We start from the raw sequence: 23,635 nt of genomic DNA on the forward strand, positions 1-23,635 counted from the left end.
AAACCTTAAATTTGTCTTCAGAGCTGTCATGCATTATGCACAATCCATAAATTAACTGTTATACATTAGAATTTAGACAACTTAACCAACACTATAGCCCTTATATAATATCACACACTTCTCTGAGAAAATAAGATTTACATAAAATTGTCAATCTTCATTTCTCTTTTTGCCAATCAATTAAAAACACAGAAATAATCAAGCTATATTCTGTTTCTTTCATGAAATATACTGCTTTACATGTTCAAGAACCAATAGGGCTTGTTGGTTAAGAAATGTATTTCTTGTAACATAATACCATACCATCTTGAATGTGCTGTTATAAATAATATTTACTACATTCAAAAGAAATAATAAATAATATTTACTACATTCATAAGTATTGAATAAAGCATAGATAGCTATGAATTTGATTTTGATTATACATTCTGTAGGTATTCTAATCAGTAGGTATGAATAAAAGACATCCCCTAAACATTCATATAACTAAAAGTACATATAGGTTTTGCATTTTAATTATTTTAAAAAATCGGTTTTAGATTTGGTTAGTGCATAAATATAAGGTGTTTATAAAATCTCAGTAATTCAGATATATTGAATTGGTTGAATTAGTGTCACTTTTTTGAATAGAGATGTGATGACATGAAATATTAATGAATGTTCTACTGGAATTGCTAATGATGGATTCTTCTGATGAAGAAGAACTTAAAACAAATCTCTTTTAAATAAGGGAATGTGCTTACATTTTTGAAATTTTTATTAAAATGAGACATTGATGTTTCTCTTAGAGGCCATTATTTTTATCTGAGATGCACATATAGTATACATTTCAATTAAAATTTACCCTGATGTGCAGGGCATTACTATAGAGGATAATAATTAGAATTTTCATTATTAGAGAAACAGGGATTGACTACTCATTATGACTACTATAGGAAAGCTGATGGGTTGTAAGTGAGGAAGGCAACAACGGTGAGTCAAAGGGAAAATGTGCAAGTCATAACAGAAGAAATGTTTAAAAAAAAAATACACGATGAGCATGAACACAAGAAAACATGCCTATACCCACTAGATTCAATGTCTGTTTGGCGTAAAGTTTGGATCTTAAGTCTTAACTCTGTTTTCCCGTGTGAGTACTACAAGGCTGTGTGCATGTGTATGTATCGGTCTGCAAAAAGCTCTATTTAATTAATTTTTTACGCAAAGGACAGCCAAGTTGCTAAATTAATTCTTTGTCTTTGAGGCTGTGTGTAAATGCTATCAAAATAAGTGATAAATTAAAAAATAATTGTTATGTAATATTATTTCAGTTTTAATTTTTTAAGGTTTTGATAGGCATTTTTTGTCATATTGACATAAAAAAGTTCCAAGTTTAAAAGGGCCAAATTTATAGTTGATTAATCCTCTTTGGTATAAAATATCTCTTATAATAACTATTTTGCTTAAAATGTACTGTTAGACATATTTCAAAGACCAAGTGTATTTATATATGTGTGCAAAATTTTTGAGTTTAATATTTGTCAATACCAAATGACCATTTTAGCAAAAAGCTGCTTAAATATACACACATATGTCAAATTTATAAGTTTAGATTTATAAAAATGTACTAGTTTATGAAAAGGAAGTAAATGGGGACTTAGAAAAAAAATATTTTCTTTGGATAAAAATGACAAGAATTTTATTAAAATGTTAACCATGTTAACAGTAAAATTTAAAAAAATGTTAACAATAAATTTATTTTAGCTATAAATATTTTTTCCACTTTTGAGTAAAACTTTTTACTCAGGAGAGCTATTTCCTCTTGCGTCTTGTAGATGTTCTGGCTTGCTACTAGTTTATCAGCAAACATTAGCTGGGTGTTGTCATAGTAAATGGGAAAAATGTTTTTAATCGGTCCCTATAAGTGGGCCCAGTGCTGTCAGCTGATAAGACAGAACAGAAACAAGGTGTCTGTTGAAGTATGAAAAATTAAAAGGTTAAAAAATTACACTTATCCTTTAAGAATGATTTCCTTGAATATTATATTTAGAGCAAAAGGCAAATTATATAATTGGATAAGGTCAACAAAAAGGAATTTATAAACATTATAACTTAAGAAGTGGGTACATAAAAATTTTCCATGTTATCTTGAAATATGCACCAAGGTGGTGTTTGATATTCCCCATGATGAAAATATGTGATAAAAAAATAGCTTTTATATAATATCGAGTTACACTTCACTAAGATTTTTCCAAGGAAAGATCTATAATAGGAAACCTCTATTTTACTTTTAAAGCAAAGTACAGTCAAATTTATCTTTGTTTACCTATACACTGATCGATTGCAACTCTTCCCTCAAAACATCTGTCTTTTATTCCTTTCTTGTGAATCTAAAATATAATTTAAAAAACACATTTCAAAATACCAATCCAAAGTGGCATTTATTTTCCAGGCACTTTGTTTAATTAAGTATTTTTTTATCCTTTAAAAAATTAAAAAAATTTATTTATTATTTTTGGCCGTGTTGGATCTTTGTTGCTTTGCGTGGACTTTCTCCTGTTGTGGTGAGCAGGGGCTACTCTTCATTGCGATGGACTTGCTTCTCATTGCAGGGGCTTCTCTAATGACAGAGCTCTGGGTCTAGCCACATGGGCTTCAGGAGTTGTGGCCCACGGGCTTAGTTGCTCTGTGGCACGTGGAATCTTCCTGAACTAGGGATCGAAACCACGTCCCCTGCATTTGCAGTTGGATTTTTATCCGCTGAGCCACCAGGGAAGTCCTTAGTAAGTATTTAAAACCTATAATGTGCCTGGTGTTGGGTTATTTATGAAATGGAAATAAACATGAAAACTATATTTTATTTGACAGATTTATATACACTCTGCAATTAAAGGACACAGTTATGTTAGGCTTTGCTTGAGGAACTGATCCTGTGGCCATAGAGCACAGCCAAAAAATATCCCCCACAACCTGTATTCTTCCTATTTTAAAGAAGAATAAGACTCAGGTGTAGAACAGCTATTTCAGACATACTTGACATTTGTTCTGGCCTCAACCCCCTCCTCTACCGCTTACTAGATTTTGGGCTAAGTTATTCACTTATTTATTCACATATTTATTCAAAGTTTTGAATAAATGTTCACTATAAGCATGTTAGGAGAAGGCAATGGCAACCCACTCCAGTACTCTTGCCTGGAGAATTCCATGGATGAAGGAGCATGGTAGGCTGTAGTTCATGGGGTCGCTGAGAGTCGGACATGACTGAGCGACTTCACTTTCACTTTCATAAGCATGTTACTTGGCTCTGGGTTTTAAGAAAACAATGTGGCACAGTGCCTTTCCTTAAACCTCTTCAACGGCAGCAGAGGGTGACAGGCACGGCATGAAGCCTTTATAATTAAGTGATCTCTGTGGTTCTAGATGTCTGTGAAGAGTCGTGTGGGGGACACATGAGTCCCTTCTACCTGGGACTGGCAGATGGCAGAGGTCAGGAAAGCTTTCACAGGGACATGGCCCTTGAGTTCCATATAGTCATCCTCTGAATCAGGTGATTGGGAGAAAGAACAAGACATTCTATCTTGCGTGAGCCTTGGGGCCTAAAACAGCTTGGGAAGAAATGAAAATGGTTCAGGGTGGCTGGAGTGAGAGAGCTCTAAGTCAGGCAAGTAATACCTACTTCCCTTGTGAAAGGATCGAATATATACAGTGTTAAGCACAATGCCAGAGACATACTAGACGCTCAATAAATGTTCCTGTTTCTTCTTCAGTTTTTCCGTTTATTATATCGCCTTCCAGTTTGAAATTCCATGACTTACCATATTGCATGTGTTATTGTATGTTGGTTCATATATAGCACTATTCATGTATTGGAGAAGGAAATGGCAACCCACTCCAGTATTCTTGTCTGGAGAATCCCAGGGACGGGGGAGCCTGGTGGGCTGCCGTCCATGGGGTCGCACAGAGTCGGACATGATTGAAGTGACTTAGCAGCAGCAGCAGCACGTTGTATCAATAAATAGTCTCTATCACAGATGACAGAAATATGGGTAAAATAAGTGAATTTTGATAAGGGATTGATGCAAAAGCTGACTTTAGCTTCAACCCTTTCTTTCTCTGTGTTCCTCTGTAGTAACTTAAAGAGTTGCTTGAGTAAATCTGAATATTGTGCAAATGCAGAGATTTAGCATTAGTTCAATACATGGGGACATGATTCACTATCTGTCCACAGGAATTGTCCACCTGCTTCCAAACCCAGAAGAGCTGTTTTTCTGTTCCCAGAAGTTTTGATGATCATAACATCAACCATACTGTCAGGAGATTTGAAGGCAACATCTCATCATTGCACAACCTTAGAGACCATGATTTCTGTCCAGAACTTACAGTCAACTCTATCTCAATACACAATCTTTCCTCTCTGCCTCTGTTATGGCTTTGTACATGTCTCCTCCCATCCCCCAAGAGCGTAAACTCTGAAATCTTGACTTTATTCAACTTTGCATCATCTAGTTACTCCCCCAATACACAGTGCTTTACCCATTGGAGATGTTCAGCGAATACTTAACTATTCAGTATACCTAGTTAATCAGAAATTGTCACTTATCATAACAGGGTTCCCTGAATTTAAGTAGCACACTCTTGTTAAGTGAGTGATATGGCCCAAGGGCATAGGAGGGTATCTTATCACCTTAGACTGTAGCAATCGTATTGTTTATTGTGTGTTTTCAAGGAGAGTCTCCATGGTGTGGTCATTAAGAGCATTAGCTATAAAGCCATACTACCTGGTTTTGAAACCTATTACTAGTCACAAGACAGACTTTGAATGTGTAACACATCTCTGTGAATTAGTATTCTTCTCTGTAAAGCAGTAGTAATTTGAAGTGTTATTTCACAGTGTTATGAGGAATTACTGTTAATATATGTACTTTTAAATAGCACTGGTACATTGCGAGTGCCCAATAAGAGTTAGTTGTTATTTTATGCTCTGCTAAGTTTTATATGAATGTAACTGGGAGCAGGGTAGCTCGGCCACAAGAGCAAAATACAAAGGCTAACAAGAAGAGGGAGGGCAGGAACATATCCAGACGTGACTGTAATCCATTTCGAGAACAAATGCTTCCTGAGGCAGCAAGATATTCCTGACATGAGGTTTGAGCCTGAGGTGCTGTCTACCTGGTGGACTGCCCCCCACCCCCTCCCCAATTCAACAGGGTCAGGGATCAAAGTACCTCTCTTGGTGGTGAAGTTGCCTACTTCTTGCAGTCTTTTTTAAAAGCATGGTAAAAGTTATAGGAAAAATTCTATCACAGAAAAATAATTTATGTCACATGAGTCATTTCTCTTATTAAGAATATTCTTGAGCATCTTGGTATTTTAAGCTATGAGAGTGATCTTTCTTACATGCATATATACATATTTTACAGGTATATTAATGATGTTGAGTAGTCTTAACAGAGGATTTAAATATTACTGATACTTTAAACGTATTTTTAAATGGATATACTGATGTGCATGTGTGCACGCACAGAGTCATGTCGACTCTTTGTGACCCCATGGACTGTACCCCACCAGACTCCTCTGTCCATGGGATTTTCCAGGCAAGAATACTGGAGTGGGGTGCTATTTCCTTTTCCAATATATATATGCATATGTTCTTTTAATGGGCTTTAGGACTACCTTTTTTTTGGAAAGCAAAGATACAGGCATAGGTATAAAGTAATTGTTAGGCAGGGAAGATAATTTTTCCTGCTAGTAAAACATAATGAGGTTAATAATGATTGAAGACACATCATCAAAGGAAAACATTGACTCGGGAGGAAAAAGGATCAATCAGGCTTTGGAAGAGATGACTTATAATAGTAATTAAGGCACTGGTATGAATAAGCCTTTTGGGATGAGCATACTTTGTTCATGCCAGTCTTTCTTCACATATGTCTTTGAGAGCCACCTTAGTGCAAAAAAGATGAGAATCAAAGTAACAAGAAGCGTTATAACTTTCCAGTAGAAGACAGAAATATAACAATAATCTCTCCCACCCCCATCCATTGTCAAATTCTTTCCCATTTGAGGATCTCAGAATGCTTCATTTGGCTACAATGATTTGTTGACTTTATAGGTATACTGTAACATGAAACCTTGCAAGCTGAAACAATCTGCTTTTTAAAAATGTCTTTATCATGTGGCTAGTTTCCAACTATTTTCATTGCAGTGCAACTATAAACATTTGAAAGATTGACATACATATTAAAAAAAATCCTGAAATGTAATTTTTTTACTTTTATTAAACTATTTTATACCTGTATTTTGTTAAGACATCTTGATGACAGTGGTTAGCATGGTCAGAATGTACATTATCCAGTTTTTTTTCCTAGAGATTTTCCAACAGGAAGCCCAAGTGAAAGGAGCGCAAAACTAAGACTAGAATTCTCACTATAGTTTTTCCACTGATTAATATCTCATTTTCTGCCTACAAATTGGCTTAAGGACACTCAATTTTAATTTACAGAGTTGCTAAGGATACAATCTGATAGTTAATATCAACATCTTTTGGTAGTGTTTGTAAATGTTGGCATTCTTATTAGTAACACAATGTTTTTGCATTCTTGTCAGACTATTGTGGAGTAAACAGAGATCAAACAATACTCCTATTTTTTATTATGTGTTTGGTGAAAAATTAAAAGAATATATTGCTTAGTGTTACCCATAATTTTTGAGACAGGGCCTATATCTTTAATGATCAACTTCCAAGTCGGAAGTCAGGTTATTTGGGTACACAGAAGTGATTTTTTTTTTTTTTTTTTAACCACGGCAATTGTGGTAAACTGGCTCCCAAACTGATCACAGGAGACTTCCCTTACTCTTGTGTGGTCATCACATGAAGCCATATTAGGCCCAAACTTTCCATGTTAGGCTGACTGCAGTTTTGCCATTGTATGAAATAACGAAATTTCTCAGTTACTCAGCTTGAAAAACTATAATTCGAATACCGTAGGAATTAGACTCCACAGTGAATCCCCACAGTTAGGAGAATGGTCTGTTTATTTCTAAATGGAAATCCCCCATTGTCACACCACATCATATAAATCTGACTTCCATAGAGCTGGAGTGTGCTTCAAAGGTCACATCTCTAGATGAAGAATCTTAGTGGGTTATGCAGTAAAAATGCCCCAAATCCAGAGCACTGTGTTGGCAGAAATAGCTTCTCTCGAAATAGCAGACGGGAAGAAAAAAAAAAAAAAAAAAGGAAGATTTCAAGCCCCCAAACTTTTGCCTAAGTACATTTCCTAACGTTTCTGCCTGTATCTCATTAAAAAGCTGGATTAAGAAATGGGGGGCGGGGCATGGTGGGGCTTGAACCACAGTATCTACTTTCACAGAAGGTGCATATTGGAGTCCTGCAGACACAATTTATTTGGCCTACATTTAAAAACTTGGGAAATGCCCTATTAGGGGTAAAAAAAAAAAAACCTAGATGTCTCCTTTACAAATGGAACGTTTGGCCACAGTGGGCCTGTATTCATTACAGGGTGGTGGTGCCGCGGGTGGGGATGGATGGGAAGCAGGCTGTATTTGAGAATGAACTCTGTGATTTCCCATTCCTTACCATTCTGAACGTCTTACACCAACGTTCACTTTGCCTGTCTCACGCCGCAGGCACTGAAATTCCTGCAGTTTATGAAATGGATGCAACGGGTCTTTTTTTTTTTTAATGGGCAAATCTCTTTGTTAAGGGGCGGGGGGTGGGGGAATGACTGGTTTTGCTTGCAAACAGTCCTAAATCTGTCGTTTTTCAACGATCTGAGCCTAACCTACTTTTCCCGAATGGCCCGAAGTATGAAACTAAGTATCAAAGGATGGCCCTCGCAGTCGCAGCTGTCACAAGCCAGCCATGTGACCTTGGGCAAGGCCGTTAAACTCTCTTGCCCAAAGGTGATGAAAGGTCTTGAAACGGACTGAATACCTGTTCTGAATACTTCGCAGAGCACACACGAGATTCTGAAAGTACTTGTAAGTCATTTATAAACCGCAAAACGCTCCCAGCACAAGCGGCTGTTACAGAGTGCGACACCACGGCTTTAGAAGTTAGGTTACTGAAATCCGCTCTAGTTCTGTGCTGCTCCCACCTCCCACGCTCGGGGGTGGGCGAGCGGAAGAAGGTTCTCGGGAGAATTTCTGGAAAAACGTCTTCGAAATGCAGGGAGAAAAGTCCCTTCACAGGGGTGAAGTTGTTGGCGGCATTTTTAAGCCCCCGAGTGACATACCAACCTCTCGCCGCACAGCCAGAGCCAAAACCGGTCCCCTGAACACCTCCCTGCTCGAAGCCGGGACCTCAGGAAACCGGCCTGAATCCTCCCAGCCAGGCCCCCCGACCCGGGATTCCGGACCTCGCCCTCGTCCCCAACCCCCACTATCGCCTCCCCCGTGCCCCCCTCCACGTGACAAGAGCCGGAACCGTCACTTCCGGCGGCGCAGGCAACGCGCCTGCGCGGGGCGCCTTGCCTCAGTGAGCGGTTGGCAGGGGCGCCGCGCCGCCAACGGCCGCGAGTGGCGGGCGGTGCAGGTTCGGCAGGGGCGGCGGCGGTGCGGTCCAGCGGGTGTGAGGCCTGAGTGGTCCAGCCCACTCCCCGGAGGGACCGGCCGCCCCGCCCCCTGGGCCCTCTCCCTCCCAGGCGCCCTCCTCCGGGGTTCGCGCTCCGGCCGCCTCGCGCGGCGGCGAGGGCGCCCGAGGCACTGGCGGAGGCGGCCGCGTCGCTCCCGCACTCGGGCCCGCCCCCTCGCGCCCCGCCCCGTCCCCGCCCTCCTCGCCGCCCTCTGCGGGAGCCCGGCAGCTGCAGCGGAGCCGCGGAGCGGGCGGCGGGGCCGGGGCAGTGCGCTCGGGCCGCGCGGAATGTGAGGCTCGGCGGGCCGCAGCGCGCACGGACGCTCGGACAGGCGAGGGGCGGTGACCCCTCGCGGACGCCCCGGCCGCGCACGCCGGGCCGGGCGCTCGCCCTCTCGCTCGCCCTTAGGCGCGTCCCGCGCCCTCCAGCGCGCCGGCGGGACCATGAAGAAGTTCTCTCGAATGCCCAAGTCGGAGGGCGGCGGCGGCGGCGGAGCGGCGGGTGGCGGGGCCGGCGGGGCCGGGGCCGGTAGCTCGTCCGTGGGGGTCCGGGTGTTCGCGGTCGGCCGCTACCAGGTCACCCTGGAGGAGTCGCTGGCCGAAGGTACGGGCGCCCGGGGAGGCTCGGGCAGGCAGGTGAGGGAGGGCTGGGGTGTGGCGGTAGCTTCTCCGGTTCTCTCCCGCTTCTTTCCGCGCCTTCGCGGCTCACTCTCCTGCTTCCTCGGCCAAGCCGGCGGGGGCTCGCGCCTAAGTCGGCTTTTCTCGCCGCCGGCAGCTCTGACCCGTGCACAGTTCTTTCAGCACGAGTTTGTCATTTTCACTCCCTCTTGAGGCTGGGAGATAAATAGGAAACGTCTTAGCGAGGGCTGCGGTGTCATGATTGAACCAGTGACTCATTAGAGGTTCAGATCGAGCAGGATTGGGTCTCCTGTCTCCCCGCTGTGGCTCAGTAGGCTGTCCTGCACTAGCCTCTCCACCCGCGCCGCAGGGCTCAGGACCCCGCAGCCCCGGGTGTTCCGCCTGGGTTTGCTCCTGCTCAGTCATCAGTTGAAAAACAATTTATTTCTGTCTGTGCGCGTGCTGGAGGTGATGCTTTGCCCCAGATTTCAGTCAGTGGGTTGCCATGGGGGGAGCAGGTAAACTTGAAGTCCGCTTTGTTGTTTAGAATCTTCTCTATGAGACCAGTCATATCCTTGCTGGACGTCTCTTTGATAGTACTTTAAAAGGCGGTAGGAAAGGTTAACTTTCACTTGAGAAGTTTTGTTTGGGAACTCCCATTATCTTTACCGGGTTATGTCAACAGTTGCACGGCTGCTTACAAAAAAGTTTACTCTTTTTAAAAAAAGAAAAAAATCTTACACTTTAGTTTTGTGTATCGTGTATAATTGGCTTGTAGGAGATAACTTGTTTTGTCGCGTGTTTCACTGGCTTTTGAGTTTTTAATCGCAGAATGATATTACCAAAAAAATACTTAAATACTTCTCAAGAAATAATTTGTTGGTGTGCTTAGTCCCTCACTTGTGTACGACTCTTTGTGACCCTGTGAACAGTAGCCCACCAGACTCCTCTGTCCGTGGGATTCTGCAGGCAGGAATACTGGAGTGGGTTGCCATTTTCCTTCTTCAAATTTCTTGGTAAATGGCCCTTTTAAGTTCCAAGATTAAGAGAGAAGAAATCAAAGACAGTAGTTTTGGTTCTCTGAGAGCTAGTTGTTGATGTGGTTTGGAGACAGTAGACTGAGATTCCACTTGTGCTCTTTGAAATGCTGTAAACAATAGCAAATGAGTACAAGAGGAAAAATGAAAGGTTATTGTCTATAAAATACTCTAAAGAGAAAGAAGATTTGAATGGTTCAGGGATGGATGCATTGTTTGGCAAGCCATTGCCCCTAGTAATGAGCCTGGCTGAATCTTAGAGAGGTGGGAGGAGGATCCTTAGCTTGTCAAATAATGAGTGTGTGGTAATGGGTGTTGACAGACAGATTTACTACGCTGTAAAAGTTCGTATCGCATTATGTTACAGGAATTTCAAATGTTTTAGTTGTAGCTCAAGCTGTAGGTTTTCAGAAGACATGGCTGTTAACTCGCATGCTGTACTTCTGTCTTTTGAACTGCAGTGTGACTTGAGTAATATTACACTCACTTCATTTCACTAAACCCCAGATGAGTCTTTTATTTAATAGAAGGAAATCATCAACATTTCATGAAAGTAGACTTTGGATTTGTAGCTTTTGCCACTGCTCCATGCATGTCCTGTGATTACTTCTGAGCAAGCTGTTTTCAACAAAAAGTAATTTTGGAAAATGCAAATAAAAAATTTTCAAAAGGGGTGTGCTCAACCACACACAAAAAAATTTAAAAGAAAAATTCTTTCAGTCACTAATGTCACTGTTAATGTTCTGCTGCCTTTTGCCATAATTTGTCATTTCTTTTGGAAAAATCTGCAGTCAAGTGTTAGGAGGAAGCAAGCATTGAACCAACTCTTTTGAAAGATGGCACTCCTCCCACCCCCATCCCAAACCCGCCCCCAACACCCCAGCTCCTGGACCTAGGCTTTTGGCCTTCTGTGGAGGGAAGGCTGAGTCCTTGGTCTTGTTCCCTTATGTATTTCTTTTTCCAGCACACACACAACTGAAATTATCTATATTCGGTTTACTCTTTGATTCTGACGACATATTGTCATTTCATATGCTTCATATTCTCTCTTCTTTCCAAATATGCCACAGTGTAGATGTTTAAGTACAAATGTGGTTTACATTCAAGAATGATCATTCCTTTAATTTACAGATACATTTGCCCAGTTGTAAGATTATGGCAAGTGCTTTTGAAAAGGCGTTAGTGTTTAGAGCACCTGAATTGGGGAGAGGTTTACCATTGAATGAGAAAAAGGTAGAAGCAAAGATAGCAAAAAACACGCTTGGTAGGTTTTACATTTTTGTTTTGTGTCAGTGTTGTTTAAATGGAGCCAGGACTCTGGATGCTGTGTTCTGAGTGTTTTGCCCTGCTATTGCTCAGAATGACTTCTGCAGTGTCTTTGAGTCTTCAGTCACCCTGGTGGGAGTGCTGCCTGTCTCCCTCCCTATGTACATACTTGATTCTCATTATTCATAGAACTTATGTTCTTTCAAGTTGTCGTCAACAGTGATTTAGCAAATAATGGAATCGTTGTGCCTAGGGTAAATACAGTGTTAGGGTACCACAAGTCTCTGCTCACATTTTTGCCAATCAATATAAACCTTGTTTTATGTGTGTTTTTGTTTAAAGAACCTTGTTTAGTATGTATATTGTTCGTTCACTCATTAACATTGAATTCATGGCCAACAGTACTGTTCAGTTCAGTTACTCAGTCGTGTCTGACTCTGCGACCCCATGAACTGCAGCATGCCAGGCCTCCCTGTCCATCACCAACTCCTGGAGTCCACCCAAACCCACGTCCATTGAGTTGATGATGCCATCCAACCATCTCATCCTCTGTCATCCCTTTCTCCTCCTGTCCTCAATCTTTCCCAGCATCAGGGTCTTTTCCAGTGAGTCAGCTCTTCGCATCAGGTGGCCAAAGTATTGGAGTTTCAGCTTCAACATCAGTCCTTCCAATGAACACCCAGGACTGATCTCCTTTAGAATGGACTGGTTGGATCTCCTTGCAGTCCAGAGGACTCTCAAAGAGTCTTCTCCAACATCACAGTTCAAAAGCATCAATTCTTCAGTGCTCAGCTTTCTTTATAGTCCAACTTTCACATCCATACATGACTACTGGAAAAACCATAGCCTTGACTAGATGGACCTTTGTTAACAAAGTAATGTCTCTGCTTTTGAATATGCTATCTAGGTTGGTCATAACTTTCCTTCCAAGGAGTAAGCGTCTTTTACTTTCAGGGCTGCAGTCACCATCTGCAGTGATTTTGGAGCCCAGAAAAATAAAGTCTGACACTGTTTCCACTGTTTCCCCATCTGTCTGCCATGAAGTGATGGGACTGGATGCCGTGGTCTTAGTTTTCTAAATGTTGAGCTTTAAGCCAGCTTTTTCACTCTCCTCTTTCACTTTCATCAAGAGGCCGTTAGTTCTTCTTCACTTTGTGCCATAAGGGTGGTGTCATCTGCATATCTGAGGTGATTGATATTTCTCCCAGCAATCTTGATTCCAGCTTGTGCTTCCTCCAGCCCAGCGTTTCTCATGATGTACTCTGTGTATAAGTTAAATAAGCAGGGTGACAGTACTGTAGCTCGTGCCTAAATGAAGCTTAGCGAACACACAGATTTTCTCTGTGAGGGTCATCATAGCCTTCTTGCTTTAAGGAATGCTAGGTGGACAACATTTTGGCACTATGCTTGAGGGCTGTTTTAAACAACAGAATCGTCAGTAAAAAACACAGAAATGAGAAAAACATGACACTGTATAAACCTTGAAAAGGGCCCTTGCTTACAGTATGAGAGCTGAAAGAAGGCAGAGTAATACCTCGTTGATGCCAGCTGGCCTACTCAAAATTTTCTCCACTGCACAGTCTGCAAATGACTATGAAAGTGTCATTGTTTTGATTTTGGGATATTGTATTGATTTCAGGGATACAAATAAATTTTGGCAAGTAAGCAGGTTTACAAATATGAACTCAAATAATGAAGATCAGCTGTGTGTGAGTATACACATGCACATATATGTTTTATATGGTATATATAATTTTAAAAACCTAGATTCTTAGGGGTATACTTATGTTGTGTGTTGGTGTAGTTTCCTTTCTGAAATGTTATATACTTCATATCGTAATCTTTTTCTAGTTAAGAATATGTGTGTTGGAAAATGCTGAGAACTTGCACCTTTTTAGTTCTTGCTAAAAGTCGAAACAACTGATATGACAGGCATTTTCATGATTTTCCTCAACAGTTTAGTTTCAGGAATGCAAGTTCAGTTTTAGGTTAGGCCATAGAAATGAGCTAGAACCATATGTAAATTTTAGCTTGAAACAGTATCAAATTGTCAAGCACATATAATTCAATGTCACCTTCCAAGTTTTTACTAAAACATAGGACCACTTTTGGATAACATGACTTCAGTCTAGTCAGAAGAATTCATTGTTGATTGATAAGGGGAAGAGTGGGTTCTCCAGTAGGGGACTTTTCCCCTTCAATGGGGAGCAGTGTAGAGGGCAGGACACCATCCATAATTTGTTGACATAATCTAATCATGAGGTTATGGGGCTGGATAGGAACGATATTTTGAATATAATTGGGTGCACAGGACTTTCTGACATGGTCATGGTGGGAGGCGGACTGTCAGAAATTGGCACTGTCAGAAATTGGAGGCCAGGAATTTACTACAGATTTCTGTAAAAGTAGCTTGGTAACTCTTTCAGAGTTAACTGCTTCAAGTAGGGTGAATTTAGCTTAGGTGCCAGTTAATTCTCATTGTTAATTTAACAGAAAGGTAGTAAAGTACTTCTGATTTCGCAATATAAATCAGTAAGAAAAATGATGGATTTAAGCATGATGTTTCATGCAGGAATTATCTGTAGCTACCCAGTAACATGTAAGTTAAAGTTCCTAAGAGAGACAGCAGAAGGGGAGGATTTAATAAATGTATCAACAACTGTTCCTATTCCCTATTTATGAAATGCCTTCTTTAAAAAAATGCCAAGCTCTGTACTAAGAGAACAAAACAGATATTTCTTTGGCCTTATGGAACTTACAGTCTAGTGTAGATGATAAAATCAGTCAGGTTAATGTAGTTAGCAGTTTAGATAATTGTTGTGACAAGAAAGCGTAGGGTTTTATGAGCAAATAACTGATTCAGTTTATATTGGTGGATTAGGAAGCTCCCTCCCCCGCTATTTTTGACATTTTAGCAGAAATCTGAAGTGTGAGGAGAGTTAAGTAAAGGCAGAGGTGTGAAGGTGGGGGTGGTGTGGAGTATGTCATGAAGAGAGAAATTCTTCTGTAGGAAAGTTTCAGAAACTGAAGGAAGTCCAGAGCCATCGACCGTAGTGAATGAATCACGTGAAAGAAGAACCGGGGTGGTTTTGGAGCGGTGACTAGGATCTAGGTCTTCGTATGGCATGTTGGGTGTTTAGATTTTTATCTGAAAATGCGGTGGGGAGCTAGTGAAGGATTTAAATTTGGGCCGTGACATGCTCTGATTTGTGTTTTCGTGAGCTCGTGGTGTTTGCTCTGTGGTGACTGTTTGAGAGGTATACAAATTAGATGATTAGTTAAGAGGGTGGCAGTGGGGATGGAGCCTAATGTTACTAATGCTTGACTGGGAGGACCTGGTGTGGATTACGTGGAGGTGGGTATTGTAGGAAGTGTGAAGAATGACTTGGTCATGCACCTCTTGGATGGAGGTGCTTTTATTGAGGAGGGAAGAGTAGAGAAGGAACAGAATTTGGGGGTTGGGTGTGGAGATTGGAAGAATATCCAGTAATTCCGGACATGTTTAGTTGAGAAATCTGGGAGGAAATACCTGTCAAGTGGGATGCTGAGTATATATGGTCTGGTACTCAGCAAAGGTGTTTGGGCTTAGAGACAGGTACTTGTGATTAGTGGGCATTTATTTGACTGTTATTTTCAGCCCTGGGAGAGGATGGGTGAAAGGGAGCGTGTAGAATGAGAAGGGCAAGGCTCTCATGAAGGACTCCTGTGGAACACTGGTTTCAGACATTAGAGTTTATTAGAATCATTTATTTGGAGAGCTTGGTAAACCACAGATTGCTGAGCGTGACATCCAGAGTTTGATTTTGTATGGCTGGGCAGAGCCCGTAATTTTCATTTCTACCAACTTGCTCATCAGTGCAGATACTGCTGGTCCAGGAAGCATGCCTTGAGATTTAAGAGTAGGCAGAGACTGAGAAGACTAAAAAGGAGCTGCCAGAGGCAGAGGAATACAGGAGAATCTGATGCCTTGAAACTGAGGAGTGAAGGGAGGGAGGGAACAGTTGTGTTGCTGAGAAGTCATCTTACTTGGTTACATTTTTTTGGTCAGGCTTTCGTGATTATAATGGGCTTCCCTGGTGGCTCAGGTAAAGAATCCTCCTGCCAGTTCAGGAGACAAAGGTTCAATCCCTGCGTTGGGAAGCTCCAAGATCCCCTGGAGGAGTAAATGGCAACCCACTCCAATATTCTTGCCTGGGAAATCCCATGGACAGAGGAGGCTGGCAGGCTACGGTCCATGGTGTTGCAAAAGAGTTAGACACAACTCAGCAACTAAACAACAAGTTGATGATTGTGCGTGCTTAGTCATTCACCTGCCTTATGAAACTTAGCTGTGATTATTTTCTGGTAATGCTCTTTGCTCCCGCCACAGTGTGCTTCTCGCCTCCTGGTTCCGGGGTTGAATCTCCTGTTTGCCTTTCACTCTGCCTCTCTAACCTTAGCTTCCTAACTGCTGGCTCTGATCACTCCCTTCTTCCTGTGGACATTTGTAGCTGTTTGCTTTTTCTTCTCTTATCACATTTAATCTTTTGTCTTGAGATACAACTATGTAAGCACTTGGAAACCGGTGATTAATTATTGTTCCTGTCTCAACGCCCCTAGCAGATAGTGAAATTCTGGAGGCAGAAGGACACTCCATTAAATGCTTTTTGTGTCACAAAAATTGCCTCACCATAGGCATTCAAATACTTTTCAAAGGAAATGATTTTTGACTTTTTTTGGGAAACCAGAATTCTTCAGTAGAATTTAGGACCTAATTTGCAAATTAAGAAGTACCAGTGGAGGACTCTTTAGTTCTTGTCCCCTCAGAGGTCTTCTGCTTAGTCCTGGGGACTCTGAATTTTCTACTTTTGGTGAAGACACATTTGCAAATTGGCATTTCATTTAGCTTCCTTGAAACAGCAAAGAAAGAATAACGTGGATGCCCCCTTAAGTCACCTTTCTTTGTTGACATTGTATTTTTCTTTATGTAGCAAAAGTGGCTGAGTTAAAAAACAGAAAAGCATTTTTACATGCCATTGTGAAATTGTTTTATATTCTGCAGTTGATTTTAACAGTCTTTTTTTTTTTTTTTTGGATGGAGAGTATTTTGAGGACAGAGTCTTATTTATTTATCTCTGTATCTTTAGTTCTGTGCAGTAATTTTCAGTTGATGTTGAAATAAACTGTCAGGAAACATTGTTTGCTTTTCTGTAACACATAGCCTATACCTAGTATGAAAATCAATAGGTAATGTGTGATATTGACAAGATAATTTGTGACAGTACCTAACAGTGTATGCCAAATCTCTCAATAAATATGGATTAATTTCTGGTTCAGATTTAGTTGTAAGCTTTCAGTGAAATTTGATTCTGGCATTGTAGTAACTTGCTTTTAGATTAGGTGGTACATTTATCCTGAAGTGTCACATGTTTGTAAAAATACCAAATCATTTTGATCAGATAATTATATGGCATTCAGCCACATATAATTTGTATGTTCCTGTTAGCTATATAGAATTTTGACCTTGATAGCAGCATGTGCTTTCACAATAATGTGAAAGTAATTTGCAGCAATGGGTATTACATAGAATCTTGTTAACACATGGTTCTGTGTTGGGTTATGTTATCATTGTAGGGACAGCTCCTAGGATGTAGTTTTGATCACTGATATATTTCCTTTAGATGTGGCAGTTTATTCAAGGACAAGATACTAACGCTAAATTTCCAGTACTTCAACAGTATGTAGTGGAAATTGTACATTTGCCTCCAGTGTGTGTGAGCTCAGTTGCTGTCATGTTTGAGACCCCATGAACTGTAGCCTGCAAGGCTCCTCTGTCCATGGGATTCCTAGGCAAGAAAGTGGAGTGGGTTACCATTTTCTTTTCCGGGGAGCTTCCCAACTCAGGGACCAAACCCACGTCTCCTGCATTGGCAGGTGGATTTTTTACCATTGAGCCACCTGGGAAGCCCATTTATCTCCAGTAAAGGTGCTAAATTGCACTGATATGTCAAATTTCTGTGATTTTAGCTGTGGTCAACTTTGTGGGGTTAGTACTGACATTTTCATGTTGAGCAAATTGGAAAGGTTGTCTTCGGTTACTTTAAAAATAATGGGAATAAATTAATATTTGTTAGTATTTTTCCATTATGGAGTTCGCAAGAGGGAAAAATAGAAAATTGGTGTTAGAAGTATTAAGTAACATATTAGAAGGTAGAATTGATGTCTGTCCTTACATTGATTCCTAATCTTCTTTGGTATTCTTTACTGATCTTGTGTATTATCTGGGGTTCTCTTTCTCCCCTTCTCTCCTGTTTTTTTTTCTTTTGATGTCAAAACTCAAAGTAGAACATACATATTTATTAGAACACATTTGATAGCTATCAAATGATTAAAGCCTTGATCTGGAATTCTGAAATTAAGAGTCTGAATGGCAGTTTCAAAGCTGCATGAGGTTTCATCTGCAAGGGCTTGAGGCTGCTCATTCCTTGATTTTTATCCTGCATCCATCTGGTGAGCCATTTATGTACCCACAAGCCACTATTTTTAGGGGACTCGGTTGGGACGTTGAGTGGTTAATGACTGAGCTGTTTTAAATAGTTGGGTGCTTAGTTAATTTGGAGATTCTCAGTCTGTATGTATCATGTTTACAGTTGAGATCAGTCAGCACATTTCTGCTAAGTTTCAAGACTTAGGAAAGTGGTTGTCAGGCCTTTTATAGAGGGCCTTTTTAATGGAATTTTGGGTTTGTCCTAGAATTCCAGTAACCTTGAGGGCATAGTTTGGGATGTAACCTTTGGAGAGGCACTTTGCAATGGATATTGTTTTAAAATGTGAAATGTTTGTTGCTACTAGTTTTCCTGTTTTTAATTAAATTTTGAAATGGTGCCTTCTTGGAGGCAACTATTAAAAAAAAAGGAGAAACTTGGAAGTTAGACCATTTGCTAATCCCAGTTAATACCACTAACTCACATTGTGACATTTTGACCTCAGTTTCCTCAAGGAGAAAAATGAAGTGGGTTAAGATAAATCTGTAACATTTTTTTCTGTTTTGAGTTTCGCTGATTCTACCTGTGTACCTGAATCTTACTGCTGCTGCCGATAAGAGAGGAGCATGGGAAAGGAGGGCTAATGATGAGCAGTTTTAGGATTGAGACCGTAATGAAAGGATTGTGCGTGGTTATCATACATTTGTGTTCTTTGGCAAACTTCAGTATAGGGTAGTGATTTATTTCTTATTACATGGTATAAAGCTATTTCTTAAGCTTTGGAAAGAGTCTTTTATAAGAAGTTACCTTGTGTATTAGCCTCCAGGTAGAGGACTGATGCTCAGTTGAAATAGCGTGGCATTTCAGGGCCCAGTTCAACTTCAAGGGCTGAGGCACCTTAGTTGCTGCTTTTGTCATTTTAATTTGTTATCTCCAAGTGAGTCGTTCATATGTTTTTTGAAGGGTATCTGGAAGTAGAGAAACTCGTTTTACAAATGTTTGCTTACAAAGAATATATGAGGAAGGGTTATAGTAATATTTTCTCTGAGCAAGTTTATGGCCAGAAAGTTTAACTGTGTTATGTGTGAAGAACTTGTTACTTTTTGTTTCCATTGCTGTCAGCTCTAGTTTGGGTCCCTACTACTTCTTAAAGAAATACTTTCTCCTGTGGGCTGTTCCTCCCCTTTTAGGCTCTTTCCTCATCAGAGCGACTCTTGTCTTCCTTCTAATTGTTCTGGAAGTGGGCTTCTGGTTTTGTCACCCTCTTATTTGCTTAAGCAAGTGAAGTGCAGACTCAGTGCTCTGGGATTCAAGGTCCTCTGCAACGTGACTCCAAACCCCTTTCCACCTTCATCTCTCACTCCTCCCCTGGGTGTATGTCATGATTGCACATGTGCTTCTGTCTCCTACGCTTCTTTCATGCTTTATCATTCCCAGTTTTCAGATACCTGCCTCTCCAGGTCTGTTGAAATGGGATCTTGCAGGACTCATTTAATGTACAGTTAATTAATTGCAATCTTTATTTTTCCATGAAGCCCTGTGTGCAACCAAATGAGTGCAGTTATGTCTTCCTTTGATGCCTTGTGTAGCAACTGTTTCTCATGTTGCACTTATTTTACATGGCTTTGTTCTATTCCAAGAAAATGGCTGATAAAAAGTTTCCTCTACTGCAAGATTTTTTAATCCTTTTTACTCCTTTAAAACTTGGCTTATATTCATCATTTATCTCTTGCAGTGCTATACTTGTGATACAGGTAAGAGATTGAGGTTTTGAACTGAAAATAGTCTGAAGGCCTGTACAGATATTCTGTTAAACAGTCGGATAGCAAACTAGACTTGACGTATCCTGTCATTCAGTTGATGTTTAGGAACAGATTGGCCCTATTTTTCAAGTTATGTCCCTTTATAGAAATTAAAATAAGTAGATGCATTTATAATAATGTAGGTACAGTATTGTCTAGATAGATGAAAAAACACAACCAGATTAATTTTTGAATTTCTAGCTTGTTTTACTTCTGTTATGATTACACAAATAGTGAGTGCATCTTTGTTTTGTGGGTACTGCGTTGCTCTTATTAGGTATGACTCTCAGAAATACTCTAGTGTAAACTCCCCTGACCCATGTCATCTTTAAGAAAGCCACGACTGTGGGACAGACAGTGAGCTGAAGAGGCCTAATGTATGTGCTCTGAGTAAGGAATCTTAAGGAAGTGTCAGTGTTGGAAATGATCAGATGGCTAAGGCTTTCCCTTCAGTGACTGATAGTACCAAGGTTTAAAGTGACAGCTGGAATCTAAGAGAAGGAGAGATTAGCAAGAGGAGCATCTCCTTAATGCTCTGCTTGAAGGAACATATGATTATTTCTTTGAAGGACCTTTCTAGTTAGACTGTGATATTGGAGGTGCTCATTTTCTACCAGAGAAGCTTTGAATTTCTGTTGATTGGGAAATTTGTAAGCCTTGGCATAACAGATCAGAGGGCAGCAGACAAGTCTTTATGCAGCTTTCTTAGTAACTCATCATTACCACCCTTAGCATTCTTGTATTTCTTCTTTGGTTTTCTGGAAGAGAGGTTTCTAACACACTCCTTCCCTTGCCTAATTGCTATATTTACTTGTTTTCCTTAGATTGTGTGTGTGTGTGTGTGTGTGTGTGTGTGTGGCTGAGCCATTGTTTGAGCTGATGGGGATTTTTACATACTTAACTATTGTCTTTTGAATGAGGTGGTCAGTGGTTAGTCTAAATTTTGATATTCTTTCTGGAATCATTAAGATATTAGTACTTACAATACAGTAAACTATTTTACTTAATGAATGTTGTCAGGGCTATTTTTCTAGGGAGTAGGATTATGCATCACTGACCATGACCCACTTTTTCATTCTCTTTTCTGCATAACAGAATCTCTCCTTCTGAATATTAATGGTCTGTCTGTTCTTTGTGTAACAGCAACAAAAAAGATGCCACTGGCTCATGATCAGTAGGACATGGATTCTGAGTTATTTTTCCAGAAGTAGGATGAGTATGTGTTCAGCTGTGCTTAGGCTTTTAATGGTCTGTTTTGTGATCAGTGAGAGAAGTTTGTAAAACAGTTAACTAGTGCTGTAGTGCAGAAATGTAGACCTAAAAAAGAGGATTTGGTTTTCCAACTAGCTTAGTTCAAATCCTGGTGAATAGTTAACCAGACTGTTAAATCTTTGTTCATTTTTTATCTTTTAATAAAATATTATTAATAAAATTTTAAGGATCTCAATTCAAATTGATAGTTATATGTATGTATTTAAAATCCAGTGAACTAGCTGTTACAGCTTTGTTTTTCAGCTCACTGAAGTGGGGACTTGAGAAGTGTTGCAAATCCATGGATTGAAAGAGAAAGCATGTGTTTGTGTATGGCATTTTGCCCATAGTATCATGTTAAAAGTGAGTTTGCAAGGTGCTGTATGAATCCATCTTATTCAGAGTTGGATGTAACTATTTTGATGGCCCATAAATTTCTAGCATGAGAAACTCCTGTTTACAGAGTTAAGGTTCAAGTGTGTCCTCACTTTAAAATAGTAGCTGTGTTGATAAAGGTTACAAGTATTTTAAAAGGTTACGGTGGGTCATTATGGATATTCTGAGGTCAATTCTATTGAGTTTTGGTTTTTTGGAAGACTAAATATAGGGATGGAGTGGTGGGTGGTATACAAGAATCTGCATGAAGGCAAAGGCCTGCTCAGCTTCCTTCAGAGAATATCCCCAGTGGTCTATTAATTGGAGTTGGTGGTGCCGGACTGACAGTCTGTCTTTTAAAATGCTAGAGCCTCATTAAATCTCCTGTAATTGCAGCAATTATCCAATTTTAGTTCCCTTATTTAACTATGAGAAAATAGATTAAGGGATGAGCCCTCAAAATCACACTGTTAGTGTTGGTTGTGGAGGGCAGAATTCAGGTCTCAGGACTTAGCACTCTTTCCACTGCATGTGGGCTCTTTAATTGGCACTTGTACACATTCAAATTTTGGCCTTTGGTTGGAGTGGGACTTTGAGCAGACTTAAGGGATCAGAGGACTTTGAATATTTTGGAGGCAGCTGGAGTATTAATGGGTACCTGAGGAGTCTGAGGTGGAAGGAGGTATTCCCAAACATGTTTGAGTTAAAGTTTTTTCACTTTGCTCTTTGCTGAGGCCATGAAACCATTTGTTGCAGTTGTTTAAGGTGTCAGAATTAACATGAAAAGATTTAAAATTATACCTTCCCCCAAATTAGTCTTATCTCAGTTTAGAAAGATTCAGCCCTGAGTGAAATAACATGTTTGTGAACTGTAAAGTAAGATAAAATCATATTACTTTAGCGTCTTCTTGTGAATCTTGCTTCGCAATATCTGGGACCTCCTGGTAGGGAGGAAAGAAAGTGAAAAGAAGAGAAACAGATGAATTCTTACCCCCTACTTCCTTCTGTTCCTAGTTCAAGGTTATGGGAACTTTAAAGCTTAGAGTCTAATGTGCTATAATATCAAATCCCCTTTTGCATTTCATTTAACCAGTTTGTGCTACATGTATTCAAAATAGAAAAGACATGGGATCTTCCAAATTTTTATCTTTAGATCATAGCATGTATACAATTGTCTTAAACCTGAAAATACTACACTTCTGAGTCTTGGCAGGAAATAAGATCATGTGACATCATACGAATTTTCTTAAAAATGACATTACTTCTGTAATATATGTGGCATATTTTTATACACATGCAAGTGAAAAGTTGAAATAGTCCTTGATCTATGAGTTAAAAATATTAAAAGAAAATTTCTTAATATTTTTTATTAAACTATGGGACTTCCCTGGTGGCTCAGACAGTAAATTGTCTGTCTACAATGTGGGAGACGTGGGTTCGATCCCTGGGTCGGGAAGATCCCCTGGAGAAGGCAACGGCGACCCACTCCAGTATTCTTGCCTGGAAAATCCCATGGACGGAGGAGCCTGGTAGGCTGCAGTCCATGGGGTCACTAAGAGTCGGACACGACTGAGCGACTTCACTTTCACTTTCATGGGACTGTCACCATCATTATCAAGAAACATTTGTTTAGTGTTCGTATATTTTTAAGTAGAGTTTTTTTTTTGTTGTTTAAATTGAGATAGAGTTGATATATAACATTATATTAGTTTCAAATATTCAACATGAGTCCACATTTGTATACATTGTGAAATGATCACCAGGATAAGTCTGTCTATCACCACACATAGTTACAAACATTTTAATGAGACCTTTTAAGATCTATTCTCTTGGCAACTTTCAGATATACATACAGGATTATTAACTATTGTTACATGCTGTACATTACATTCCCAGCACTTAGAGCCTTTTTAAAGCCAAAATACAACCATGCCCATCCTCCATCTACCTCTGATATGGGTCTCTCCTTTACTTCTAACTTCAGACTCTCCCCCCAACCCCATTTCTACTTGTGCCTTATTACTTATTCTGTCTATTCAACATATCAGCCTGTTTCTCTCATTTTAAAAGACAAAACAAAAATAAAGGTTTATCACAGTCTTTTGTGTGTCTTTCCTTCCATCAGTGACTTCTGAAAGAACAGGCTTCAGTAATGGTTCTCAAAGTGTTGTTTGTGGGCTCCAGGGGGATGGGTCCTCAGAACCTTTTGATGGGGTCTATCAGGTCAGAATTTTCATAATACTTTTA

At 40.2% G+C, this 23,635-nt stretch overlaps 1 protein-coding gene across 2 annotated transcripts in view; it reads left to right on the forward strand.

Annotated features, from left to right (window-relative positions):
• BMP2K (BMP2 inducible kinase) overlaps window positions 8,824–23,635 on the forward strand; it is a 122,284-nt gene continuing 107,472 nt past the window's right edge. Inside the window, exon 1 of one of the 2 annotated variants that reach the window (XM_018049628.1) lies at window positions 8,824–9,179. In XM_018049628.1, coding sequence (XP_017905117.1) covers window positions 9,020–9,179 — 160 coding nt within the window. In that variant the 5' untranslated portion in view covers window positions 8,824–9,019. The remainder of the gene's footprint in view (window positions 9,180–23,635) is intronic. The other variant, XM_018049629.1, reaches the window with a different exon arrangement.

The sequence above is a fragment of the Capra hircus genome, chromosome 6, assembly GCF_001704415.2.
Source record: "Capra hircus breed San Clemente chromosome 6, ASM170441v1, whole genome shotgun sequence".
Classification (NCBI taxonomy): domain Eukaryota; kingdom Metazoa; phylum Chordata; class Mammalia; order Artiodactyla; family Bovidae; genus Capra; species Capra hircus.